The sequence below is a fragment of the Athene noctua genome, chromosome 17 (genome assembly GCF_965140245.1).
Source record: "Athene noctua chromosome 17, bAthNoc1.hap1.1, whole genome shotgun sequence".
Lineage (NCBI taxonomy): Eukaryota > Metazoa > Chordata > Aves > Strigiformes > Strigidae > Athene > Athene noctua.
The window spans coordinates 1,952,307-1,978,488 of record NC_134053.1 but is presented as its reverse complement, the minus strand read 5'-3'; the positions used below and the strand labels follow the sequence as shown (position 1 = coordinate 1,978,488).

At 51.8% G+C, this 26,182-nt stretch overlaps 1 protein-coding gene across 3 annotated transcripts in view; it reads right to left on the bottom strand.

The window, feature by feature from the left end:
• Positions 1 to 5,651: 5,651 nt before the first annotated feature.
• Positions 5,652 to 26,182, bottom strand: part of SSH1 (slingshot protein phosphatase 1) — a 40,074-nt gene continuing 19,543 nt past the window's right edge. For 2 of the 3 annotated variants that reach the window (XM_074920797.1, XM_074920798.1), the window contains 13 exons: positions 24,930 to 25,033; positions 23,155 to 23,219; positions 22,397 to 22,518; positions 20,156 to 20,224; positions 19,670 to 19,735; positions 18,154 to 18,348; positions 17,818 to 17,911; positions 16,438 to 16,566; positions 15,235 to 15,281; positions 13,709 to 13,855; positions 12,869 to 13,069; positions 10,855 to 11,461; positions 5,652 to 10,393 (listed from right to left, as the gene is read on the bottom strand). In XM_074920797.1, coding sequence (XP_074776898.1) covers positions 9,119 to 10,393; positions 10,855 to 11,461; positions 12,869 to 13,069; positions 13,709 to 13,855; positions 15,235 to 15,281; positions 16,438 to 16,566; positions 17,818 to 17,911; positions 18,154 to 18,348; positions 19,670 to 19,735; positions 20,156 to 20,224; positions 22,397 to 22,518; positions 23,155 to 23,219; positions 24,930 to 25,033 — 3,121 coding nt within the window. In that variant the 3' untranslated portion in view covers positions 5,652 to 9,118. The other variant, XM_074920799.1, reaches the window with a different exon arrangement.

Below are 26,182 nucleotides of genomic sequence, written 5' to 3'. Positions count from 1 at the left end.
CTGTGCCCCAGGCCCTCCTGCCCGAGTTGCAGCCGAGTATAATCCTCACACGTCCCTGCAGAGGCTCCCCGGGAAGTAGCACAGTCTCTCCCCCTCGCCTTACTTGTGTCATCCCGTAAATATCCGTAGTACTGCCAGGTGGAGGCTTCCATGGCCAGCAGCTCAGTCACCGTAATTCCTTAATTCCTGGTCCAAATGCTTTGAAAGTGGCCAGCCAAGATTTCTTCCCACCTTGCGTCCCGGCAGACTTTCAGCACCGCCTTCTCCTTCCTCCACTACTGGGAGAGACGGAGGCAGCTTGGAAGCCTCCGTGCCTGGGTCATGTGAACCGACGGTTTTTAGCCTCATGGCCAGCAGAGATGAAAATGCACATTGGCACGATGGAGCCCATCCTCTGCGGCAGGGCAGGAGGCTCTCTCCTAACACAACAGCTGTCAGAGTTGATGCTACGCTGGTCCCTACCCAAATATATCCCACCTGAATAACTGCAGAAGCACCCCCTGGCTTCCAATTCACTGGTCCACAGCACTTCCCGGCCAGGACTTGCTGCCCATCTGAATCTTTCTTCAGGGACTCTCCTCTCTTCCCCAACCTGCCGCAGCAATAACTCCCTGTGCTCCCGTGCAGCAATCCTCCCTGGCTTCCCTCCGATCTCGCTGCTTCCCCAGTGATTTGCTGCGGCTCATCTGGGCAGGATCACCTCCCTCAGCTCCTTCGTGGGTTCCCCGGAGAGTTTGCAAACCCGCAGCCGTGCCCCTGGCGCTCTTCCCTGCCTCCCTGCCCCGCGCCCGACGGACGCAGAGCTCCTTCCTTGGAAGCAGCGCGCAGCCTTGGTCTGCGTCCCAGTGTTTCGGGGAAGAGATACTGCCTGCACCGAGCACGCAGGGCAGAGCCGGGTCGGCTGGAGTGATCTGTGGGAATACGTTCTTGCTAAAGGAGTTGCTGTGACATAGAAAAGAGTGCCCGAGATAAACAGAGAACCCCGACAGCACCCTCAGAAACAAGTTTCCCTGAGGAGACTCCAATACACAACTTAGCAAAAATCCCTATTAACGCTTCGGGCATTTCTCTAAACAACCCTCCGAACAGAAAGTTCCTCCCTTTGGATAATCCTTCTGCCAAACGGGCTCCCGTGGACTCTCCGGAAGGAGGGGGAGCAGGAGAGCTGGAGGGCTTTAATCCGTTTATACACAGCCGGGATGCCTGGCATTGCAGCGAGCCGCCGCGGCCGCCCCAGCAGCTCTTCCCCAGCGCTTTTGCCTTTTATGGTGCACGAGGTGCCGGCTGCCTGATCCCCATCCCAGGGCAGCATCCCGAAGCGGGATGCAGGAAAACACCTAGATGGTCCCACACCTCCGGGGTGCTGGGGCTCAGCTGGGTGCTGCTTCCCAGCAGCAGCTGAGTTTACCCCAAGATCACCCTGAAGGGTTTGCAAAGAGCCCCCAGCGACCTGCGCCCTGGCTCCAGGCTAACAGTGTCGGTGGGGCTGGAAAACCTCCCAGGGCCTCAGCCAGAGCCCCCTGGGACCCCGGCAGCCCCCAGCACAGCCAACGTGCTCTCACAGGCGGCGTGGGTGACGCGTGGACCACCAGCTCTCCCGATGCCACCCCCTGTGCCAGCCGCTGTCAAGGGATGATGGTTACCCCAGCCCTTATCAGCCCGGGAGCCAGCCAGGCCCATGCTCGCAGGGACAGTTTTTTATCAATGCACATTGCAGAGCTGCTCTGAGCGAGACAAAACGCCATTTGTTACCACTGGAAGTCTTAAATCCTTGCTGAGGCTCCCAAAACAAACACAACCGCTTCCCAGCAGGACCAAGGGCTGGGCTCCCGAGCCGAACTGGGAGCAGGCAATACTCCCCGCCGACACCAGTGGTGTTGGGGACCAGTCCCCCCAGGTAACAAAATGCTGCAGCAAGATTTGCTGACAGTCACGTGAGGGACACATTTTTAAAGCCGTGTCACCTCTCCACGGGATAAACTCGCCAGACTCAGGCACGCCTGACGTTGGCACAAATAGCTGATCAATAATTCAGGGTTCTTCCCCTCGCGCCAACACCCTTGCCAAAGCACAATACCCTCTAAGTTTTTCACAAACTCTCATGATTTGGACACATCACCCTGATTTTTTTGGCTTGGCTTGTGTGAGGATTGCAAAGCCCAGGATGGGTTGTTGGACCTGGGTTTGCCCTGCCCCACAGCCTTTTGCACCACTGTCCTGTGAGCTGCTTGTTAAACACTCAGGACAGTCTGACACAGGAGCAACGTGGATTCTGCTCCTGAAGCGTCTGCATAAAAGGAAATGGCAGCTGCAGCAACGTCGTCGCTGCTGCCCCATCCTTCAAAGCAGAGAGGAAGAGACTTTTAGGGAATATGCAATGCCCAGGGCAAGGGCCAAGGCTGGAGCAAACCCGACTAGCTCTTCAGCCACTCCCCGGCCGAGCAGCAGAGCTGTGGTGAAGCCACCCGAAATGCGTGCGTGTGCGTGTGTGTGCACGCGGAGGGGACCTGCCACGGCAGGAACTCTGGCAGCAGCACGTTTGCAACGAGCGAGCAGAGAGGGAACCGCGCCGGCAGCGCGGCTCAGCCCGCGCCCGCTGCAGTAGCCAGCTCGTCTCCCATCGGCAGCACCGACGCTCAGCTTCTGCTTAGAAAAATATTTACATTTCTACCTCTTCAGAGGCCAGTGTGGCCGTCCAGCCACCGCCCAGCGTAAATAGACACGGAGGCATAACAGAATCATCTTCGTTGGAAAAGCCCTTGAAGCTCCTCCAGTCCAAGCATTAACCTCCCCCTGACCGTTCCCAACTCCCCCAGATCCCTCAGCGCTGGCTCAGCCCGACTCTTCAACCCCCCCAGGGATCCCGGGGACTCCCCCCTGCCCTGGGCAGCCCATCCCAACGCCCAACAGCCCCTTCTGCACAGAAATCCTTCCTCAGAGCCAGTCTAACCCTTCCCTAAAACCCCAGGGCTGCAGGCAGCTGGAGACCTGCTGCCAGTGCAGCAGCTTCTGCCCTTTGCTGCGGTGAGCTGCTGGTGCTGAGGTGCAGCTGTGGCCCTTTGCTTCCTTCCTGTTGCTTTTCTGTGCACGTCACTTTGTTCACTAAACGCAGCCTTGCTCACCTGCCAAACCCAATCTTTTCCCCCCAATACCATCGTGAAAATATCTGCTCACATCCCTCCGGTCACCCAACCCCAACGTAAAACTGGGAAACGCTGGTAGGGAACCATCATCCCCCCATCAGGGGCAAAGAACGGAGTTGGAGGGTCCTCGAGGGAGTCTGCTCCTTTCTGATGGCTGCTCGGGACCAGCCAGACCTCACCTCTTCCCACCACCCCGGGTCCCAGCCAGGTGAGCGCCCAGCGCCAGGCTGCCCCCGCCATGATCTGCCCATGGAGACTTCACGCTCAGGCATCTCCTTTCGCCAGCGAGGCTATAAATAAACCCTCCGACGGTCGCCGGAGAGAATTTGTGTTGCTCCAGATGTTGCCTGGCTTTGCCATAGCAACATCACAACAGGATGTAACATTTGGCCATAACTACAACCGCTCTGAAAAGAAGCCACTTTCAATCCTAACCAGAAAAAAAAAAAAAAAAAAAAGACACACAAACTTACCGGCAGTCCCAGGGCACCCTCTGGTCATCTCACAGTCCTCTTGTGGTGCCTCTCTAACGTACAACCCTGACACACAAATCCGCCGACGGCTACGGCGGGGAGATCTCCATCTTTGGGGAGCTGAGATGAGCAGGGAGCGTCATCTGGTGAATCAGCCAAGGAAAGTGTGAATTCAGTGAGCCAAGAGCAAACATCTGACCCCAAAATGGCAGCGGCTGAGGGACAGACTCCGTCCCAAGGACCTCAGAAGCTCTTGTCTGCCCAGACTGGAGCGCTGGGGCTGCCGGCTCAGCACAAGAGCTTCCAGCTCTGCTGCGGCTCAGCGCTGGAGAGAGTTAACCCCGGGGTGTAAAAGCTGTACACACACACACACGTAAGCGTGTCTGGGCAACTCTCGGGAGGCCTTGACACAAAGCCAAGCGCTCTGTGCTGGGCGACTCAGCCCGGGGTCTCTGTCCTCCACCAGGGCAGCGTCAGACGCCGGTTCCAGCTCCCGCAGCAGGTACCTGCCTGCACAGCGACAGCCCGGCCCAGCACCCCCTCCCGCCGCCAGGCAGAGCCACGCGGCCACTGCAGATGCCCTCGGGTACGAGAAAAAGACCAAAACCACCCCCAAACCCACCCCAGGGAGGCTCCGTCCTCCATCAGTCACAGATTATTTTCCCAGCCAGTGCACGAGTCCCTGAAGGCTGCGAGCGCGGCCCAGAAATGCGCCGGTGACACGAAGTGGCATCAGCCAGCACATGTCCCACGGGGCTCCAGGGGCACGCTCGGCTGTGAGGGGAAAGGAAAACGTCCCCCAGCCCCTCGCTGTCACACACCCTTATTGCACCGGAATCAAACCCGGCCTCAGCAGGACTTAAATCACTTAATTCACCCCAAAAAGTTCGCAGCGGAGCTCTGCACGCACGAGGGGTTGGTCGATTAGCAGCAAGTGCTGGTTCCTGCCCAGGCCCGGCCGGTTGGATGCGTCGAGAAGGTTCCTGCTCCTCGGGCGGCCGGGCCGGGTGACAGACAGCTGCCAACTCCAAGCCAAATTAACCCCCAAAAAACCCACCCTAAAAAGCAACTATTTCTGGTGGGGGTTAACGACTCTTGGAGGCAATTAGCAAGTGTGCCAAAGCTGGAGAGCATCCCCAGCCTGCGCATTGCTCCCCTGCCAAGGTAAACACTGACATGTTCCTCCCTGAAGCTGCTCTGAGAGCGAGAACAATCCCAGGCAGCAACAAGGCTCCTCGCGGGCACCCGAGGCAGACGCTTGCTGTTTGCCTTTAAAGGCAAAATTTGGTGAATGCCCTGGAAGGGCTGATCCCACCTCGGGTGGATCGCGGGGCGGCAGCAGGATCAGCTCGGGGAAGGGGGGAAGAGCCACATTGCAGGATTTACCTCCTCAGCTTCCACACAGCCGGGCTCTGCTCCTCCGAGGGGACTGTGGCTCCGGGCTGGGGGAATTTAAAAGCCCACGTTGCTGCAGTAGCACCGAGCTCCTCTCCAAATAAGTCCTTTTCCGTGCGCCGTGCTGGGAGGGCTCACGTTGCTTTGCGCTGCCAAGGCCCACGCAGTGCTGGGGAACAGACACCAAAACACCCGCAGCTTAAACCCAGCTGGGGTCTCTGGACAGAGGTTAGGCGGAGGATTACAGGTTCAGTTCTGCCTCCAGGACTGAAGCATTGTTCTATTTCCTTCCCTTTTCCCCTTAAAAAACATGCAAGTGAGCCCAGGCCGTGACTCGGGTGCGTTCTGCAGCGCTCGCCGTCCTGGCAGGGCAGCTGACACGTGTCCAGCGCTGCAAGGACACAACCGAGGGACAAAGGCAGCTCCCGATGTGGCCTTCGGGGGTGGCAGAAAACAGCCCAAAACAAGGGGAGCGCAGCCAGGGCAGACGTGAGGAGATAACGCGGGAGCGGGGCAGCGGCTGCTGCTCCCATGATACAGGCCCGGCGCCTCCTTTTCTTCCCGCCCCCTCCGGGCCTGTTCCCCGTGGCCAGGCTGATCCTTCCCCACTTCCAAAAAAACGCTGCAAACCTCATTTGTAAAAGGAAAACAAAAAAGTTTATTTTTTCTCACAAGAAGCACATAAAATATACAGTACATTTTTACAAACAAAAGTAAAAAAAAAAGTGCATTATGCATCCCTTACCGCGAACGTACAGTACAAAAAATACTGCGTATTTAAATATAAAACCAGAATTAAGAAATACCATGAAATAGAAGGAACGTTGTTGTTATGGGGTACAGCAATCACTGGAACGGTGACACGTTACTCACCCACCCTCCTCTCCGGGTCTGTGGTCACCTCCGGGGAGCCGGCGGGACGCGCCCGAGCGAGGCGAGGACGAGCGGGAGGGCGGCTCCTGCCACCGCACAGACCCACAGCACCCGGCCTGGCAACGAGGAGCCAGTTCTGTGCATTTTGGGTTTTCTGACAGAACGTGACTGGGTTTGGGATTCACACCCGGCACTCGGGTTGGGATTCATGTCCAGAGGGCGATGGGGTGTCTCCTCAGACCCCCACCTCCCGCCCCGTGCGTGTTTCTGCGGCGCTGCATAGAGAAAGGGGGGGGCCCTGGGGGCTGCGGCCCTTTGGTTGGGCCGTGAGCAGAGCAGGAGGGAAGTGGTGAGCGGTGCTGAGCTCAGCGGGGCCGCCAGCGGTAACACAGAGTAAAAATGGTCTCACTGCCACCGGAAACACCGAAAGCACCAAAAAAAAAAAAAAAAGAAAAAAGAACAGAACAGCAAACAGCAGAATTTAACAGCTCAGCATAAATACACAGTATTTGTAAACTATTATTAAGGCACTCAATTGTAAAAGAACAATTACGATACGTGGGAGAGGACAAACACATCTACCTGCTCATGCAACGAATCTAAACAAGTCTGCAAGCATCGCAGCTTTGGCTACAAAACCCCTCGAAATGGCACACGAGTGCTTCTGGCGCACGGCGGCTTCGAGCCCGACCCCCCCCAAACCGCGCCGCTATCCCGACGGCGTCGCGACGCCGCAGCCCCCCGCCCCAGGAGCCAGAGCCGAGTCCCAGCGCCGGGCAGGGGGACGGTGAGCCAGGCCCCGGGAAAGCAGCGGTTTGTCGGCGGCAGAGCTTGGCAGGCACTCAAGAAAACAGGAAGGAAATAGATTATGTTCGCTCACATCAGTTAACGGAATTTTTCTGAATTTATTTAAATCCGACCCTCGCTTCTTCCCTGGCCCGTGAAGCGTCTGCGGCGCTGAGAAAGGTGCCGGTGTAACGTAGAGCGGAGAAAAATAAGGGTGTGAGTGGCCCTCGTGAGCCTCGCCGGGCCGGGGCCACACGGGCCCTCCCAGGCAGCTGCTCCCAGCCCCGGGGCCACCAACCGGCCCCAGGGCCACCCACCCCATCACTGGGCTCTGAACACGGCCCAGTGTTTTCTCGGCCCTAAAAAGCAAAAGCTTGCGCAGGTTTTTCAGGGTTTCCTCACCACAGCAGCTTTTGCTTCAAACCAGCTTTCAGGGGTGAAACGGGAAGTTGCGCCTTAAGTAATAACGTACATCGAATTTAAGACTCTTTAAGGAGGGACGTTTATTTACTGATTGCCAGTCCCTACAATTCCTCAGGTTTAATATAAAAATGTGGGGTCTTAGCTTAAGGAAAAAAAAAAGTCAACTCTGGGCATTTAGGACAGTAAAACACATGGCTCCCTTTCTCAAGACAGTGGATTTTTGATCAGTACAGACTCAGAACGACCGCTCTCTCCCCCGCCTCAAAGAGGGGACTTTCCAGAATGGCTTTTGATGGGAATCCTAAAACAGGAGCGAGCTCACCTCCCAGCCTGGTTGTTATAGGAGCAAATCCACCCATTTGCCACTGCTGACCCCTGAGATCTGTTCTGACCCCAAAGCCTGCTGCAAAATATCCCCCTGAAGGCACAAGCAGCCAGCAGGGAGCGCGGCGGGACTCGGAGCACATCCCCTACACGCACCTCCAGCTCCTCCCTCGCGCCGTGGCCGGTGCACCCTGCACAGGGCGCTCCTTCACCTGGCTGCCCGCCCCAAATACCGAGAAAACGTTCAGTCCATGGAGCACCTGCCAGCTGCTGCGTTTCCAGCGTCCCCCACGGCACCAGGAGCAGCACACGGGAACACTGGTCTGAGAGTGGTCCCCAAAACCCAGCGTCCGCGCTCCCCGTGCTCCCGCCAGCCTTCCTCCCACGGGAGAGCTCGCGCTCTTTGGGGAGCGCCCGTATTTCTGTTTGCCTGCCCCTCACCCCTGCCCCGAAGGGGGGCAGGATTTACACGTCGTCACCCCGGGCAGGAGGTGGGTGCAGCCCCACAAGAGCTGGGACACGGGACACCTGCGCTGGGGCCACCCAGCACCAATAACGCCCCGCCCCGGATTGCGTCCACAGGCCACCGGCACACCAAGGCGCCAGGAATTGTTCTGCCAAACCAACAGCAACGATCAGAAAAGAGACACGTTCCCCTATCGCCTACTGGGATTTCAAAGGCGGGGGACACCGGGAGCGCCAGCCCTCCCGCTGGTCACCACCACCCCGGCGAAGAAGGTCCCCACAAGGATCCACGACACCAACACAGCATCACACAAAGCTTCACTAGCCTCCACGGGCACTTACTGGCCAGGCTCGTCACGAGTCATCGCGACACGACAATACACGACAGCAAAAACACCCAAAGAACACGACGCCTCTCCATGTGAGCGTAAGCCCGCAACAACGACACAGTCTGGGGGTCACCCCGGCCCCAAGGGGAGGCTGTGACGAGTCACCCGGTCACGCAGCGAATAGGGACCAAGTCCAGCAGGTCACAGCCCACACCCACACAGCTCGACACTCCTTCACATCACAGCCAGGTCACGCGGCGCCGCAAAGCCTCCGGCTCCACGCTCCTCCCGGCCTTTACAGCTAAGGGAAAACCTTCAAACAACGGTAAGTACTGTGGGAAAAGCCTTTTTTTAAAGAAAAAACCAAACACAAACAACAAATCAAGACTAAAGTCGGCAAGAACAGAGGTAGTGTTCATGTCACCATTTTAAGGATTTTTCCACAAGTGCCCTGTTTTAACTCGAGACTTGCGTTCCGTAAAAAAAAAAAAAAAAAGTCATGACTAATTATTTTGTTGAGTCTTTGAAACAGGATATTTCAGCATTTTATATATATAGATAGATAGATAAATAGATACAAATATCTATCTATATATACACACACACAAAACCACATTCTTATACTTGGCAAACAGTACTAGAAATAGCATCCTGCAGGACAACAGGCAACTCACAAAGTCCTCTTCTAAGCCATGCAATACATTTTATTTTCCCTTGTGCCATTCATCATGACCCATTATGTGTTTTGTTTTTTTTTTTTTTCTCCCCACTTCGACTACAAGGAGGGGAAGAAGAGGGGGCATCAGATCAACTACTGCAAGTCAGATGATAAAACTGCATCGGTGCAATGAATAAACGCCATAAAAAAATACCCAAATCCACCCCCCTGCTCCCCCCGCAGAAGGCATCAACTTTTGCCCATCCAAAGCGTGTTCTTCAAGTTCCCGACCGCCGGCTTCGCTGCCAGCTTGGCGGCGACGTCTGCGCTCCTCAGCGCGGCCTGTGGCTCACAGAGCACAGAAGACTCGCTTGAAACGGCCTCTTTTGAGTCCGTCACGGTTGACACATCCATGTCACTCGATAAGTCCTCGGAGGACAAGTTCAGACATCCGAGCTTGGCGAGGGAGTTGGACCTTTTCAGAGGAGAGGACACAGTCAAGCCGGCCAGCCGCAGCCTGGTCTCGATCTCCTGAGTCCGCTGCTTCACCAGGCCGGGTTTGCCCCGCACGCTGTGGATGCTGTCGCTGCTGGAGCTGCGCGTCAGGTTGGAGCTCCGGGAGGAGGAGGGGGTGTAGCAGATGGTCTTCAGGAAGTCCTTGGTGAAACTGCTCGTGTGCTCCAACCGACACGCGACAGGCGTGGAGGTTTTCTGAGAGATCCCCTCCAAGACGCGTTTCACCTCTAACTTCTCCACGTCGTTTTCTGAGTCTCCGGGGATCAGCGGTGCCGCTCCCAGCAGGGGCACGAGGCCGTGAGGTGGAACCAGATCCTCGTTTTCCTCCGCGATGCTGGAGTCGACCCTGCTCAGGGGGCTGTCTCTGAGCAGCGAGGCGGCGGCCGAGGGCAGGCTCTTCAGCCGCTCCAGCTCTTTGGTGTGCTTCCTCACCAGGCCCGCCTTCTGCAGCTGAATGAGAGACTCCTGGTGCTGCATCAAGTAACTGTTTGCACTTGGCTTTTCCAAGTCTTTGCTGAACAAGTACTTCAGCTCCTTGCTGGGTTTGCTGTCTTTTCTGGCTAGAGCCTCTTCTTTTACCACTTCTGCATTAAGGAGGCTCCTGTCACAGTGCGAGTTTCTCCTGGGCAGCAGAGTTCTGACCGGGGTTCTTGGCGCATCTTTTCCTTTCTCCAAAACACCGCAGGGTTGATCGAGTGATTTGCAAGTGCCAGGCTCCAGCATACCAGTTCCTGCCGACAGAGGAAGCGCAGCCTCGTTATTTTTAGTTCTGATTGCTTCCTCGGAGCGTGTCTTGCTGGGCAGGTGGTCGGCCAAGTTGGAGTTGATGTGGGAGAGGAGGGCTGGCTGCGTGCAGATGGTGGTGCTGCGACGCGCGGTGCTGGCGTTCAGCTTCTCACATTGCTCCCCAAAGGAGTCGGGGGACAAACTGCCCGAGGAATACATACAGTCAGCACAAGACTGATAGGAAGGCTTGACCTTACTGAGGATCCCAAACACGGCATCGTGCTGAAAAAAAAAAAAAAGAAAAAGAGGTACAGATAAACGTGCATCAGCAATCAGCAGAGTGAGAGGCACAGACCACAAGACAAATTTACAGCCAAGCAGATCTGAAAGGAAGCCCGTCTCCACTTCTAAGGCCCTGCAGCAGGAATAAAAGCCATGTACTTTCTCAGCAGACAGTATCTCCAACGGAAGAATACCTACCGTTTCAAGCGATGGTCATGCAAGCGAGTTGCCCAAAGCAGTTTATAGGGCACCCGCGTGTGTGCGCTCGCTCTCTGGCATCTAAATCCACAGCTTGGGCAAGCAAAGCCATGTTCAGAAGCACTTCGAAAAGGAAGAAGCTCGTCATGGAATGAAAGCCTTTATCCAAGTCAAATGAAACCGTGCTATGAAGATGAGAAGAGCAGTTTCACTTGCAGTAGAGTCAGCCATGCTAATCACCTACATTTCACCTCCATACGCACCTCAAAATCCTCCGGGCAACTCCTTTTGCTGTTGTTGTTATTCAAGTTCTCCCTATTAAGCCTGCTCTCCTCCTTGTGCGTGGACAGACGCCGCTTCCACTTCTCCATCGGATTTTCCTCCCTGACGCCATCCTCCCCCGGCTCTCCGGGGCCCAGCACCATCCTTCCCTTCCGGGGGCTGAAGTCCAGTTTCTTCTTCACCTCCTTCTCGGTGAAGCTGCTCAGCTCTGCTGTCTCCAGGGCTTTCCCCGTCTCCGAAGCTGCCGATGGAGGTTGTCCTGCCAGCGAGGCAGCGCGCTGCTCCGCGAGCGCTTCCCGCTCCAGCTCCTCCACGTGGAAAAACCCTCCCCTGTCCCCGGGAATCTTGTTCTCCAGCAGCGTGTCCGAGAGGCGCCGGAAGCAGTAATTAAACCCCACGGACACTTCCGTGCCGGCACGGTTGTCCAGGAACGCCGACTGTGAAGGCGTGTCCAGGTCAGCCAGGCGGTTTTCTAGGTCGATGTCCAAGCTCTCGAGCAAGAAGTCGCCCGACCCCGGGGTGCCGTCTGTGTTCTGGGGGAGGTTGCTCTCTGCCTGCTGCTTCCACAGCTTATTGTGGCGCTGCTTGCTGGGGGAAAGGACAAAGACACCAGTGACTCCCACTGAACTGTAGGATGCTTAGTCCCAGAACATTCACAGAATCCCAGAATCATCCAGGTTGGAAAAGCCCCTGAAGCTCCTCCAGCCCCACCATGACCCTCCCCCTGACCGTTCCCAACTCCCCCAGATCCCTCAGCGCTGGCTCAGCCCGACTCTTCAACCCCCCCAGGGATCCCGGGGACTCCCCCCTGCCCTGGGCAGCCCATCCCAACGCCCAACAGCCCCTTCTGCACAGAAATCCTTCCTCAGAGCCAGCCTGACCCTGCCCTGGGCAGCTTGAGGCCATTCCCTCGGGGCCTGGCGCTGGGGCCTTGGCTCCAGAGACTCATCCCCCCTCTCTGCCCCCTCCTGGCAGGGAGTTGCAGAGGGCCAGGAGGTCTCCCCTCAGCCTCCTCTGCTCCAGACTGAACCCCCCCAGTTCCCCCAGCCGCTCCCCAGCAGACCTGTGCTCCAGACCCTGCCCCAGCTCCGTTGCCCTTCTCTGGCCACGTTCGAGTCATTCAATGGCCTTTTCGGGGTGAGGGGCCCAAAACCGAACACAGTAAATTCATCCTTTTCCACAACCTGGAACTGAAGGGCTGACTGCTGGGCCCAGCCTGGCAGTTCCTTGGGCTTTAGTGTCAGGATTTTGTCCCTCCCACCTGCCCGATCCAGTCTCTTTGGCCCAGTGCCCTGCCCCGCATGCAGGAGGGGAGCAGCCCTCGGGGGGTGTCCCCTGGGGCAGAGGGGCACCGAGCCCTCTGTCAGAGCAAAACATACTGAACCAAGGTCTCTGCACTTCTCACTGCACAGTTCCTACTGAACCAGAGTGAAAAATTTTCCTCCTCTTCTCCCCGTAGAGCAGAGACCAACAGAACACGCAGAAACCCTTATGAGACACTAAGCACTTGCAATGAGAAAGATTTGTGATTGGCACTGTCACCCAGAGCTGCAAATGATTTGCCTCCAACACTGTCTGAGCTCAGTTCTGCCTCATAAAACAAGAACAATGTTTCGCTGAACAGTACTGGCTGCTGAGAAATACGAAAACCCTTCCCCAACGCAGAGAAACGCTCACTGAATTAAACCAGAGCAGATCTCCCTACAAGACAGCTAATTTCCATCCAGGGAGGCCTGGCATAGAAAAGGTTTAGAAAAAACAAAATTAGCAGAGGCATCTGCCCTTCTAAAGACCCTTCAGACCAGAGCACCACGCACACTCTGCCTGTGTCTGAGCACGACACACGTGTGCAAGACACGGATGAAAAAACCTACTGCCTGAACAGAGCTCCAGGGAGAGCGACTCGCGTTTTGCGACACAAAAACCCAAGAGCTTGCCTACAACCGGCTCTTTTACACCCTGCGAGTCACCTTTCCATTCATCCCGTCGCCTTACCTCGCATCTAAAATGCCTTCATACTCCAAAAGCTGTCTCATGAAGCCTGCGTTGGGCCTCGCGATGCTGCGTTTTTGCTTCACGTAATTATAAGCCTTTTCCAGCGACCAGCCGAACTCCTTCATGGCGTAAGCTATGACGGTAGATGCCGAGCGGCTCACACCCATTTTGCAGTGCACCAGGCACTTGGAGTGATTCTTCCTGCAGAAGGGACAAACAGGAAAATCTGTCTCATCTTTCTGGTTACGGTGCTGGTTGTTACCATTTTACACGGTGGAGGGACAGGACTTTGTCCTCCTGACTACACGCCTCAGTATGCCAGAAATATTTTGGATTGAGTGGGTCATGAGAAGAATCTCCAGAAAAACTGGAGGTTACGGCTCAATTGTGCTGCTATTTCAGGGACCACCATGAAGCCTCCTGCTCACCCGAGTCTTTGGATACAGGGATAAGCAGGAATGGCCAGAGTGTAAAAGCCCAGCAGAGTCTGACGGGCTCTGTCACCATCTCTTGTCTGCAGAGACAGCTGGGGTTAGTCCAACACGGACGGGTGTTGGATTATTTCCAGACCAGGAAATGTCCTCATTTCCTTTTGGAAGCAAAACAAAATAATAATAATAATAAAAAAAAAAAAATAAAAATCACAGGCCGCGAACAGGTTAATGCCAGTCCAGGAAGAGAAGGAGGGGGAAGTTCCAGGGACACAGAAACCCCCTGGCAGAAGCAGTCACGCGGAGGCGGTGCGGCTCCAGCTCCGCGCGGGGTGACGCCGTGGGGCCGGTGTCACCCCCCTGCCCCGGACGTGCTATCACCCGAAGTCATGTCTCCCGGCCCACTTACTTGGCCTTGTTGATGAAGTGGTAGGCCTCGTTCCAGTGAGCCAGGAGGTCTGTCGTCTCCTCGTCGTACACGCGGATGTTGTGATACGCAAACAAACCCGGGAAAAAATTATCAATTTCCCTGGTGACGTTCAAAATGTAATCAATGCTGTGGAGAATGAAGAGAAAAAATAAAGTTGAGCTGCTGTGGTCATGAAAGGGAACTGGCACACACTGCAAAGTCCACGAAATATAACCCAACGCTAGCTGTAAGATTTTATCTGCAGCCCTAATCCTGAACCTCTGGGCCTCGGGTGACACCGGTCACACACGTGGCGTGCGGGGCCATTCCATTCACCTCTCACCACCACCAGATCCCCTTCGAAGCGTCAAAAGACCCTGGGTGCAGGAGGGAAAAGTGTATTTTATTCCATCTGCTGAGGCTTTGTAACCTACTCAGACTCCTCACTCTGTGCCACGCGCAGCTTCTGGGATGCTGGAAGAAGAAAAGTGCATCGGCTGCGAGTGATTCGCTTGGGCAAGAGCTGGGAACAGACCCCAGGAATCACAAGTTTCAACTGCAGGCTTTAGCTGCAAAACCATCCTTTTCTCTTCTTTCTGACCAAAAATATGAAACGAGAGTCACATGGTATCTCTTGATTCCTGCCAAATATTACAGCAGGGATTACAATGTACCCAGGGAGAACAAATGCCCATATTGATTTATTACCTCGTATCATTCAGACAAATCAAGGACACAGGATATTTGTTTCAGAATTTGTCCATCTTTGACTTTTAGACACTGCACGTCAAGCTGCCTTCCCCGCAGATCAGAAGTATTAACGCGCTGGTCGATTTACTTGTTTAAAGATGTTCAGACATCTGTTCCCAAGGACTCCAAATTAAACATTTTCAGTCATGCTGTTGAGCAATATTTTTCAGTTTCTCACATCAGGGTTGGTGTACGCCTTGGGCAAGCAGCAAATATTTATATGCAAAATTCTCACTCGTCCAAAAAGCGTGAAAGTAAATCAAGCCAAGAAGTGGTGCGGTGATGAGAGCGTGGTGAAAGACAGCCCTGCAGCGGCCTGTCTGGGCAGGTGAGATGGAGGTTGCTCACCCACAGGAAGTTCTGCTCCATTTAGTTTTTTTTTTTTAGTTTTTTCCCCCCCCCCCTAAGCTTAGTGCTGTAATAGTTGCTCTTCTGCAGCCTGCAGGAATTCACACCTGACACAACAATACGTACGGCCACTGCACGCTCGGCTGCTACACGTTACAGGGTGGGGGGGGGGGGTTGGAGATGTTGATGTACTTCACACAAACAAAACGTTTTGTTATTTTTGCTCTACGTGTTATTGATAGAAATGAGGTAGGAATGGTTTCACGACCGAGGTCCTGACGGTAAGTTACCCACATCGCTGGGAATGGGCCCAAACTCATCCCTATGGTCTACAAACATCGTATGTCACCTCGAGAAACCTGAAGTTAAAGGGAAAGAACTGGAGGTTTCAGAGTCTAAGGCTGGTGCTTGGAAGGTGCAGTACTCACCCCGAGCCCTGCAGCTCCTCCAGGTTGGAGGCGTTCCACTCCGAGCCCTGCAACAGCCACAAAACACACATTTCAAAGGAGCCCGAGAGCCTCCCTCCTTCCTAAGGCTCTGCAATAATCCCCCAGCCTCAGCAATCTTCCTTAGCTGCTGACAGAAATACTGGTAAGAACCCCTGAAACAGGAACACGGCAGCGGGGCAGCCAGCTCTGCAGCTCAGCACAGAGATGGCCCGTCCTGATCCCCGAAGGAGGGGACAAGGGCACTACATCCCCACCCAAGGAGTCAGTTCTAGGCCAGCCTGTGACCCAGCGCGTCCCAAATCACTGTCCCCGGCCACTCTGGATTTTTAATCACAGAGATAAATAGTGCAGGGGAATAGATTACGTGTGGCGTGGCTGGGATCGCAGGTATAAGGGAAGCGAGGCAAAACCTGCAAGCTGTGGGGGTGGTTACACCTCAGATCCCCCCCATACCTGCAAACCAGAAAGCTAGAAAGGCTTTAAAAAGCAGGTTCTGCCCTCAGACATGAGCACTTCCTCTCACTCTCTCCAGAACAACAACAACAAAAAAAGACCCAAGCATAACAGCCAAATGTGTTGATCTCAAGCAAGTCTTTGTTCCAGATGGCAGCGCCTGGTTTTGCTTGGAGTACCATCTAGTGGCAAAGGATCAGACAAAGCCCAGGCCGCTCTGCTTCTGCGCAGGCTGGAGCAGCACATCGCCCTCGGCCTCACTCCGTACAGCTCTGGCCGTGCCTGCAGGGCTTCATGGGCTCAATCGAGAAAAACAACACAGCCCCCCGAATCAAAGAGCAAACGGCTGTCATGCCGGGGCAGCACCCACAGCCAGACCCTCTGCTTGTCATAAAAGAAAATCTCCGTTGCTAGAAATAGAAAATGAACGTGCACAGAGAAACTCGAGCTGTGCCACGGCTCGTCCTGAAACAGGATCAACCTGTCACGAAAGAATCAGTCAAGTCCCAGAAAGAAGAAGTAGCTAGAAAAAAGGGCTTCTCTACTGCGGGCTTTTAAAAGCCACGTAGGTCCTGGAGTAAAGTGTGTGCAAAGGGCGGGATAGCAGGCTGCACCTCTCGCCCACGTCAGCCCTGACACCAAACCCACCTTCCTCTGAGCCCAATGACTTGTCAGATCACTCCCCACTGAGCCTCCTGCTATTCTGGAGCTCCTAACACAGCAGCTTACCAGATATAAATGATCAAAAATCAGAGATGGTTTGTCCATCTGACCCAGGATAAGCAGCATTTCGTTGTCTATAAATTCCTTGAATTCCTTCAAGTTGCAATTCATGTGTTTCTCCAGCTCGTTTCGTATCTGCAGAGCAGAAAACAAAAGATGCCACCTAGAATCACGTCTGTCCAGCAGAAATATTTGTTGGCTCTCCTTTGCAAAACATTTTTTCTGTACTTCATTAAAAACAGCAAAAGGGATTCGACCTTTAGGAGCCAAGGAATCTCACTACTGACATCTCTCCAAGTATCCCAGGCCCCCAAGTTGAAGATCTGTAAAAAACAAGACCTTGGAGAGCAGCTAAGAAAAAAAAAATGTAAAACCCATTAGAAGCAAGGAGTGACTAATGGCAGCAGCGTTGGGGAAGAGAGAGCTTTCCAGTCCTCTCCCATTTTAAAACAGTCCTACAGTTCTCACTGCACCTCAGCTTTGGGAAGGCACAAAGCAAAGCAGCACAACGTTGGTTAACCCACGGCGGAAGATGGTGGCAGCAAAATGGAAGCATCTTGACTGCACCAAGAATTAAGAACACGTACGCAGACAGACGAGTTCTCAGCTTACACCTGGTCACGCTGCTGTTACACGAGAGCATGCGAAGCCCTCAGTGCTAAGCTTTAGGAAGGGAAGTCCTGCATGTTAACAGCCCCCCTGGACAAACAAACAAAAACCCAACCCTGAAAGAATTATTTCCATTTGCTCTGAATATGTCTGAGCTGTGGCTGGATGCATTTACACCGGCCTTTGGGATGGATCCCAACTAGCCTTTGCCTTGATTTGTGATTTTCCATCCATAAACTCATTAGCCAAACGCTGTCTGCAAGCCCCTCTGATATTTCTTCAGGAGCAAAGAAAATAAAACCTTAAAATGAAGCCAACAGGAGAAAACAAGGCACTTTGCACTGTTGGTGAGTGAGTCAATGTTGGGACACTCATCCAACACCAACTGCCCCTTTTGCCAGGGCTGCCTTTGCTCACGTAATTCCCAGGGATGCATCGAGGAAAAAGTGTCTGCAAATTCACTGCTTGGCCCTGCCTACGTGTGCTACAACCAGCCGTGGCACCGGCATCACCTCTGACGCCACTTTTCTGGCGAAGAACCAGGCCTTATGCACTGGAAAGTCACATACTTGTTACTAAGGTCTTGAAAAACGCGCTCTGAAGCTGGTATTATCCTGATTTTCCCGCTGGGGAGATGGGGGTAGAAGCAAAGCCAAAGAGCACGGCCTTGATGGAATGGCTGGAAACACAGATTCAGAAGCCACTGACACCCAGTCAGCACTCTCTGGAAATGGAGTCTAGCAAGAGGGGTAAGATAACAGGAATTGTTACATTCACCTCCTTAGAAGTCACATTTTCCAGGTCTTTGCTCATCATGATGCTCCGGAGTTTGGCTTTAATGAGCCGTTCTGTTCGTTCTCTTTCGGTTGGCCTGAAAAGGAAAAGGAGGGGATGTCTCCAAGCTGGCAGGAAACCTACAGCACAACTCGTACAGTACAGAGGAGCCGTGGTAAAGACTTGTATTAAAAGCAATTTTTATGAGAATAATGGAAGAAACACATTTGAAGACATTTATGAAAATAAAGGAAATGAACCACTGGAGGAAGAAAAAGGAGAAGGGGAGATTTCTCTCATGAGTCAAGGCAAATTTTTATAAGAAAATTCAGAACTGACTTGTCAACAAACAGGGCTGGAGAGTCGGGGCGGGTGGACTCCAGGTCCTGCATCGCGTTCCACTCGTTGATGCAGCTCTGGTCGGAGCTGATGCAGCTTTCGTAGTACGTGGCCCACACCAAGGCCATCCCCCCCGGGAAGTAGTTGTACCTTCTTGCAACTTCACAGGCTTTATGGAGGATCTGTAAGGCAGACCTGCAAGTTGGGAGAAGAAATTTGTGTAGATGTGAGCGCCAGGAACAGAGAGAGCGGGATCTGACAGATTTTCACAGAGAAAAACGGTTTTCAACATTGTCTGTCGCAGTTTGCTTTTTGAGAGCAGATGATTTATTGTATCAGAGTTCAAAGAGGGCACAAACTGCACCTTGGAGGCCTTCTCAAGAGCCGGTCCAAGGCAGAGGCTGAAATCTTCTCCTGATTAGCAGGCAAGCACAAGGCCCAAGTCGCTCTGGGATCTAATCATTAGCTAACTTGTAAAGCCAGACCAAAGGAAAATAAAGAACATGGACAATTTTCAAACCACCCTCAGCAAGGAGTCAAATGCATATTTACCAGCATTCTTGGCCCCTGACATGCTCCAGGGACAAGGCCCAGATTGGGTCATTTGTTTTTGTAAATTCTAGCATTACTTTTTCTTTCCTTCCCTCCTCATTTTTTTCTTTTTTTTTTTTTTTTCCCCCTTCTTTTAAGGCTCTACTCCGAAGATGTCATTCTACTGAACACATTAACCACATCTAAGGTTGCCAACAGGAGGGGCCGAGTTCAAAAATGACAGGAACAAGAGTTTCATTTGTTTCTGCACCAAATCATCCCTAGCACGACATCCTTCTCTACATCTGTATCTTTTCCCCATCAGACGCCACAAGGACAGGGATCTCTCGAGGCTCCAGCAGGAGCCAGCAAACTGCCCAGGCCAAGAGAGACGCGTTTGTTCCGCGCGGGGCTGGGTAACAGCCTCTTCAAGGAGGAATTTGCTGGCACCGCCGCTGCTGATTCAGCCACCTCTGTTTCGGTGTTTTGGAATCCCTGCACATGGGAGGGGTGACAGGAGCTGAAAGGTGAACAGGCACCCGGGGCGGCACGGAAAGTTTCCGTGCAGCAGAAACCCCAGGCTGGCCCCAGGAAGGAGGCAGAACATGGGGAATGCCATCAGATTGGCAGCGGGTCCCGAGACTCCTCCTTCAGCCAGCTCGGAAAATATGCACAGAGAGGAAAGACTGGGTTTGCAGCCTGATGAATTCAAGTTGGTCTTTCTCATATTTATTCATCCCACCAGTGCCACTTCCCTTAATACTGCAGAGCACATGGCAGCTCCCAGCTGAAGCAGAAGATCCTGGTTTCGGATCAATATTCTCACAGCCCCTTTATGCCAGCCCTGCTACCTGCTGACACAGGGAAGCAGCATCTCACCAAATACCAGTTATGGAGAATGCTAAAACGCACTTTGTTTATTTGGTTTTCATTTATTCACAGAAATGACAGCCTCTTTCTCAATACAGCTCATTAACACACATACCACATGGCTTGCACCGACACTGGCTTGAAGATGTGCATTCTCCCTGCAGTGCTCACGCTGAAGCCACTAACAGAGAGAGAGAAAAAAAGAAAAAAACACTCAGAAACTGCTCTTCTCTGCATCACAAGCTGCACTCTACAAAGAGCTACTGCGAGGCAGCTCTAGGGGCACTCACAGTCAAAAAGAATCAGGGATGAGCATTTGTATCACCCATTTTCCAACATCCTCCCAAATCCGAATGGGAAGCAGACACCCTTCCCAGGGTGGGCTGCCAGGAATGGGAGCTCTGAGGGCACTCACTGGGTATCACAGGTTCCACCCAGCAGTTGGAGGGCAGCAAGACAAAACCTCACTGTCTGAATAAGAGGAGTGCAGCCATGAATCCAAAATCGAAACTTCATTTGCAAGGTGATGGAGAATCTCTCCTAGAGCAGCCCCCAAGTAGGGAAGGACATTCACATTTATCCTTTGAATGTGGTTTCTTACCCATCACCGTCGAGATGGATTTTAGTATCACTCCACAGACGAAGAACCATTCCTATAGTGCAGCTTTTACTGGAAGAGAGATTGTTATACAGGATGTTAAATATAGGCCACAATGCGGTCACGCCAATATCCTAAATTATTAATACTCTTTAATTTTTAAAATCCTCAAGTCTTGCTCTAGTAATTCCTAGTAATGTCTTGGGCTATCAAATGCATAAGACACAAGGAGACTGGCAGCTGAAGTCTAAAGGTCTGCTCTGACATTAGCATGCCGACTGCTCTGCAGGGCTGGAGAAACGTCACAGAGGCAAAAATCCAAATCACCAGCTCTTCTCTCCCCCTCAGAGCCTGCCAGAGAGCCCCGCAGTCTTTGCCCCCGCATCTTCCTGCTCTCTCAACCCTCGTGAGCTCAGCGCGAGGCGGTTCCCCGCGAGGACACACGAGCAGATCACGCTGATGCGGCTGCAGAGGTGCAGCTCGCTAAAGCGGGGCTGAAAGCAAGTCCTGGTAGGTGGCAGAGCAGCCGCCTGCCCCTTCCAAAGAGCACCCGAGGGGCCTTTCTGCGTGTTCGAGTTTCACTTCATCACTCTGGCTGGTAGAAAAGACAAAAAGTGGATTTTATGAGTTTACCTAACCCAAAAGAACACTTCCATTTCAGAGAGGCAATCTGGCAAGAAAACCCTACTATAATGGAAGCCAGTAATGTTCAACTAATAAATAATTAAACTACTGAGATATTAAAGTTTTAAAGGAAATTGGGATGCATACAGCAACAGCCAGTTAGCAAAGAACTCGGGTTTTGTTTTGTTCTTTTCCTTTCTTTTTTAAGCCTTCAGCTGCTTTCCACAGCAGATCAAAGGATCTGACAGGCCAGTTTGAACACACATGTGGACAATGTGCACTTTAGAGCTTTGCAAGAAAAAATGGTTTTTATTAAACACATGTAAAAGGAATAAAACCCACAAAAGCACCCAACTAGTCAAACTGTCAGCAGTCAGAACACTTACGGCTCAGCAGTGACATTTCAGCCCCAACACAGAGCCATGGAGTCACTGACAGAGCTGCTAATGCCAACTGACTTCTTTATGCATGAGACTTACCATTAGTTAACAAAAAACTTTTGACTTTCAGAGGAAACAGTAACTGAACTGGCAGCTCACCTTACAGTTAGAATGGATTTGTCGTAACTTTTCCATCTTTCCTCTTGTCTCACATCAATAATCACCAGGAGCAAATTACTCCCAGGTTGTTTCAGATGTGAAGGTGACAGAGCCAGCGTTCACTGCTGTTGCACACTAAGCGTGCCACAAGGAAACGCTCCCTCAGAGTTTCCCCCGTTACACCCTCAGCAGTTTGTTTAAGAGCGATACTAGAGGCAGCATCGATGCCAGTGACAATCATCTTACTAGGAAGGCACGGCTACAAGCTTCCCTGCATGTCTCACTGCAGCACAAAAAGCTCCCCCCTTCCACTTAGAGCACTGGAGACAACCACGAAGTTTTCCAAAAAGAAAACAAAAGTCACGCTGGCTGCGCCAGCACAGCATGGCAGCCTGCTAAATCATCGGAGGACAGAAACAACAGTCTGGAAGCTCGGACTTCTAACTCCAGCTCTGCCAATCCAGCCCTGTCTCTCTGAGCCAAAAGCTTTTCTGCCTTGGTTTACTCACCTAGAACTGGAATAATGCGAGAGGGTCTGCGATAACAAAATATTTTATTTGCCTTTCAAAATATTACGTGCTCTTATCAGTTAGATAAAAGAAACAGCTCACTACTGACACATTTGTTTGTTGGTTTTGGAGGTACTTTTGCAGTATTGTTTTTTGATGTTAGTTGGCAGCTAAGCTACTCCCTCCCCCCAAAACCCAGCTCCATTGCATCATACCATCAACAGATTGGAAGTCTGGTGATAGAATAAGTTCCAGTTTTGCAAATGTGTCTGCAAGAGCATTCTGTCGTGAGCAGACAGCAAACTACCACAGGTGAGGTAGATGCCACAGCCCTACAGGTGAATTACACGTGGATGCTTTGCTCACAGCTGCCCAGAGATCCCAAGGAGACCAAAACCTTTCTGGAACAAAAATCACCCTCATAACTGGTCAGAAAACTCACACATGTCCTTTCTCTTGCTAGAATTTGCAGATACATGTAAACCAAGTGCTTGGGGACAGTTTGGTGTTGACAGGCTTTCCAGAGAACCCAGCCTGCCCGATTTCCAAGCCCAGCCTTGCCTCAGACATACCTCTCCTTGCTGGAAAAATCCACGCCCAGTAGAATATTCTCCTCTGTGTCCTGTCGTCCACTGCTGTATACAACCACCATGTACCGGACTCGGTCTGTCCACACACTTTCTAAACGGACAGCCTAGAAAAAGGTCATCAAGCTCTGCAAATTAGCTTTTGGACAGTTGTCTTCCATTGCTGCCTAGTATTTTTTTTTTTTTTAGAAGTAATTGTGCCCAAAAGCTTTATTTAGCTGCAGTATGAAAGACAGAGGGGGAGGTGGCCCATCCTCCAGCAAGGCCAGCTGCCAGTTTGACTTGGCATCAGGGTGGGAGCAGGTCAGCAGAGATCACCTGCCCCAGCTTGGACAAATACTACAAAATGTAACCTGAAGATTCTATCTAATCTGAAGATTTCTTTAAAAGAAAGCCCAGTCTCATTTGGATGCAACTTCAAGACCGACTTAAGGGCATCCATTAGCATCAGCAAGCTCCTGTCCCTTCTCCTGTATATCGTCAGCTGACTGGAAAATTAAATCTAACAAAACACACTTCAGAGAGATCAGTTGCCTGACCCAACTCATTACCTGGATGTAAGGACCAGGGCAAAAGGCGTGGACAGGAAAACGCAGGAGGGCTGGCAACCAGCACAGAGTTAAGCTGACTCTTAAACCTAGGATTTGCCAATGCTTTTCATGAACCTCTACAGGTCTGTTTCAAACACCTCCAACAGAAAGGAGAGGGGAAAAAAAAAAACCAACCAAAACATCTTTTCTTACTAGTTTGATCCTATCCTCACAGCGAAGGAGGTTGATCATCACCTGGAGGTGCTGGGGCAAATCACCTGCAGAGAAAGCAGAGAAATAATCAGAAAGGGTCTCACTTGCTGCACTAAGAATGGGCAAAGCCTTGACCTTTCATGAAACTGGATGTTTCTAAGTCAAAAAATACCATTTCAGGGAGGCCAATGAACTCTGCTGTCCCAGAGAACAGTAACAGAAGTGAGCTGCTTGGGTGGCCACTGGCTGGCTGGGCGAGAACGCGACCTTACGGCATTTGGAAGGTACCAAATAAATTGAGACCACCTGTGACTGGCTCAAATGATGACACTGCCTGTTACAGCACCTCAGAGAAGACAAAGATATGGGCACTGAGGACAGGGGAGGAAGAGGCAGAAGGAACAATGATCGGAAAAAAAATAACACAAAGGAGAAAAGAAAAACTTTGGCTTGTTTGGGTGATGGATCCCTTCTTATGTCAAACAAAGTGCTGCTCGTGCAACAAGTCCCCTGGGCTCTAGAGCGGTGGGTACGTTTCTGTCTGGTGAAAGCAAGTGAAAGGAACAACCAATCTACAAGAAAACAAAACAAGTTCACATCGAATAACTGGGTAATGCACTCATAACTTTCCATACAAGATAAAATTCCTTCCGTAGGATGTTTGTTGGGTATATGAAATTGCTGACAATTAAAGAAACCCAAAGCCAAGCTTGGCATTCAAACACCCTCTTTGTGCTTGGAGTGTTTACTAAGCAGCAGACACACAGTACCACACTGTGCCTTTCCCACATGCTCCTGCTCTCAGAGTGCCCCGATGATCTTATTTCTTCTTTCCCAGTAATCACTTACTCCCAAACTGTCAAAGACAGAAGGCATAAAGACATGGGGTGAGTAGAATCCACTTTCCTGAACCCTCTTGTCTGCTCATCAATCCTCACGTACACTCACCATACAACTCCCTGCTGTTTCTTCCCACCAGTTTGGCACACTGGAAGGGACTGGGGGAAGAAGGACAGTCTGTTCTTTAACCGTGTTGAATTCTTACAGGCCAAATTGTGGCGAGTTAACTGAAAAGGGGATTTTCCTGAAACCAGGAAAGGAGATATAAGGAGCTAAGAAATGTACATCTATCCAGAGACCCAAATCCTGTTAAAATGTTCCTCACTCTTACCAGCAACATCAAACCAACACAGCAACAGGTAGTTTCAAAAGAACAAATGCTGTCAGCTGGCACCAAAAGTCCCAAGCTTCAGATTACTGGAGGCTGGGAGAGCACTCGGAGAAACGTCCCTGCCGTGCTGCATCGGGACCTCGATCGCTACAGAAGAGGTGCTGGAGCCCTGTGACTCAGCCCATCCCATTTTCCTCCCCACAGGCCAAAGGGCAAAGATCAAATCACTGAAGCACAAGGGACATTTCTTCATCTGCGGCTACGGGAAACAGGGAGACACGTTCAGCAGAGACCTCCTGGCTCAGCAGGCTTCCCTGCCGAAAGAGCGCCGTGCTGAATGCCATGGTGTCTGCAGAGAATAAATTTCTGCTCCAGTTACAGTTCCGAGATAACGACAAAAATTTAAACAAAGACTCAATAATCACACGTTCCCATTCGAAGCAGGTGGGCTGCAAACCTGGTTTTACCCAGCAGGTTGTACAAGGCCCACTATGACAATTAGAGGAGTCATCCACCCACCCACGGGTGCTATTAACCTGCACGGACGGGATGAGCAGCAAAGCAAGAGGGAAAAAGAATTTCAGTAGGTGATTTCATCTACTACCTGCATGTTTGTGAGGATGCTGGAGACTTCGCTGGCCCTGGGAGCTGTTTCCTTGTTGTAAGAAAAGGGCTGCACCTTTCACCATGAAAAAGCTCTCGCTTAGGCTGGAAAACAAATGACAGAGGAAGTCAGCTGGAAAGAAATATCAGCAAAATGCGTGCTCAGGTCTGTACGCCTAGGAAAGGAAGGGCTTCCCCTCACTAAAACGTAGCAGGACTTTGCCATGAGAAGCTGTTCCCAGGGTCTGGTCCTGCCACTTGCACAGCACGGCTGCAGGATTATTCATGGATTATTCACGTGTCATTTCCCACCAACGTTTTATTACTTGACCGTTGCAGGAGATACTTGCCTGAGCTGTCATGGGCTGAAAATGACTATCATTTGATTGTCAAATTCTGCAATTAAAAAACCGTAGAGGGTAAGACTTTTTACAGGCTTAGACCTGTAAAATGACTGAAGATGAGAATCTGAGTCAATCAGTTCCTACCGATTTCAGTTCTTGAGATTTCTTTGGAACGCAAAAACAAGAACATGCAACCATAAACGCTCTGTAGATTTAAAGAGGAAGGGAGGGCAGATGAAACCTGCACATCACAGAAAGGAAACGGCACTGAAACCTCAGGGGAAAAAAAACAACCGACACAATAGCATAGATTTTGCTTTGCTCTGGCTAGATACAGCCATCCTGGAAAACACGACTGATAAGGCAGCAGGTCGCAGTATGTGCAAATACGTAACGATATTTCCACAGAGTCGAAGGACACAGAGGCCCCAGAACGTAACTAGGGAGAAGGCTGAACAAAATCAGTAGTTACAGCAAGCACCAGCACAAGGCTAATTACACAGTACCATAACGCACTCGCGGGCGTTTTAGAAATAGACTTGGACATAAGCAGTAAAGTTCACATTTCCCACAAGGCTGAAAATCAACATCTACTAAGCTACCTTTTAGTTGGCCGCAGTAACTGCTTACACTGCATTTCCTACCCCGCGCAAAACATCACAAGAGACATTCCTTGTTACAAAGCCCAATTTTCTGCCGCCCTACACTTCCAAACATAGATCATCATTAATTACTGTCTGCTATCTACTAAATATAAATGCTCCATTACAAGATTGTGCTACACGGGAGTTACTTATGCTACAGAAAATGATCCCACAGGAGTTACTACTCCCAGCACTCATCTGTTCTGTACTTTATCTGGGGTCTTTGCCTTTGAGCAGAAGCGAGCACTAATGCTCCGTTCTACCGT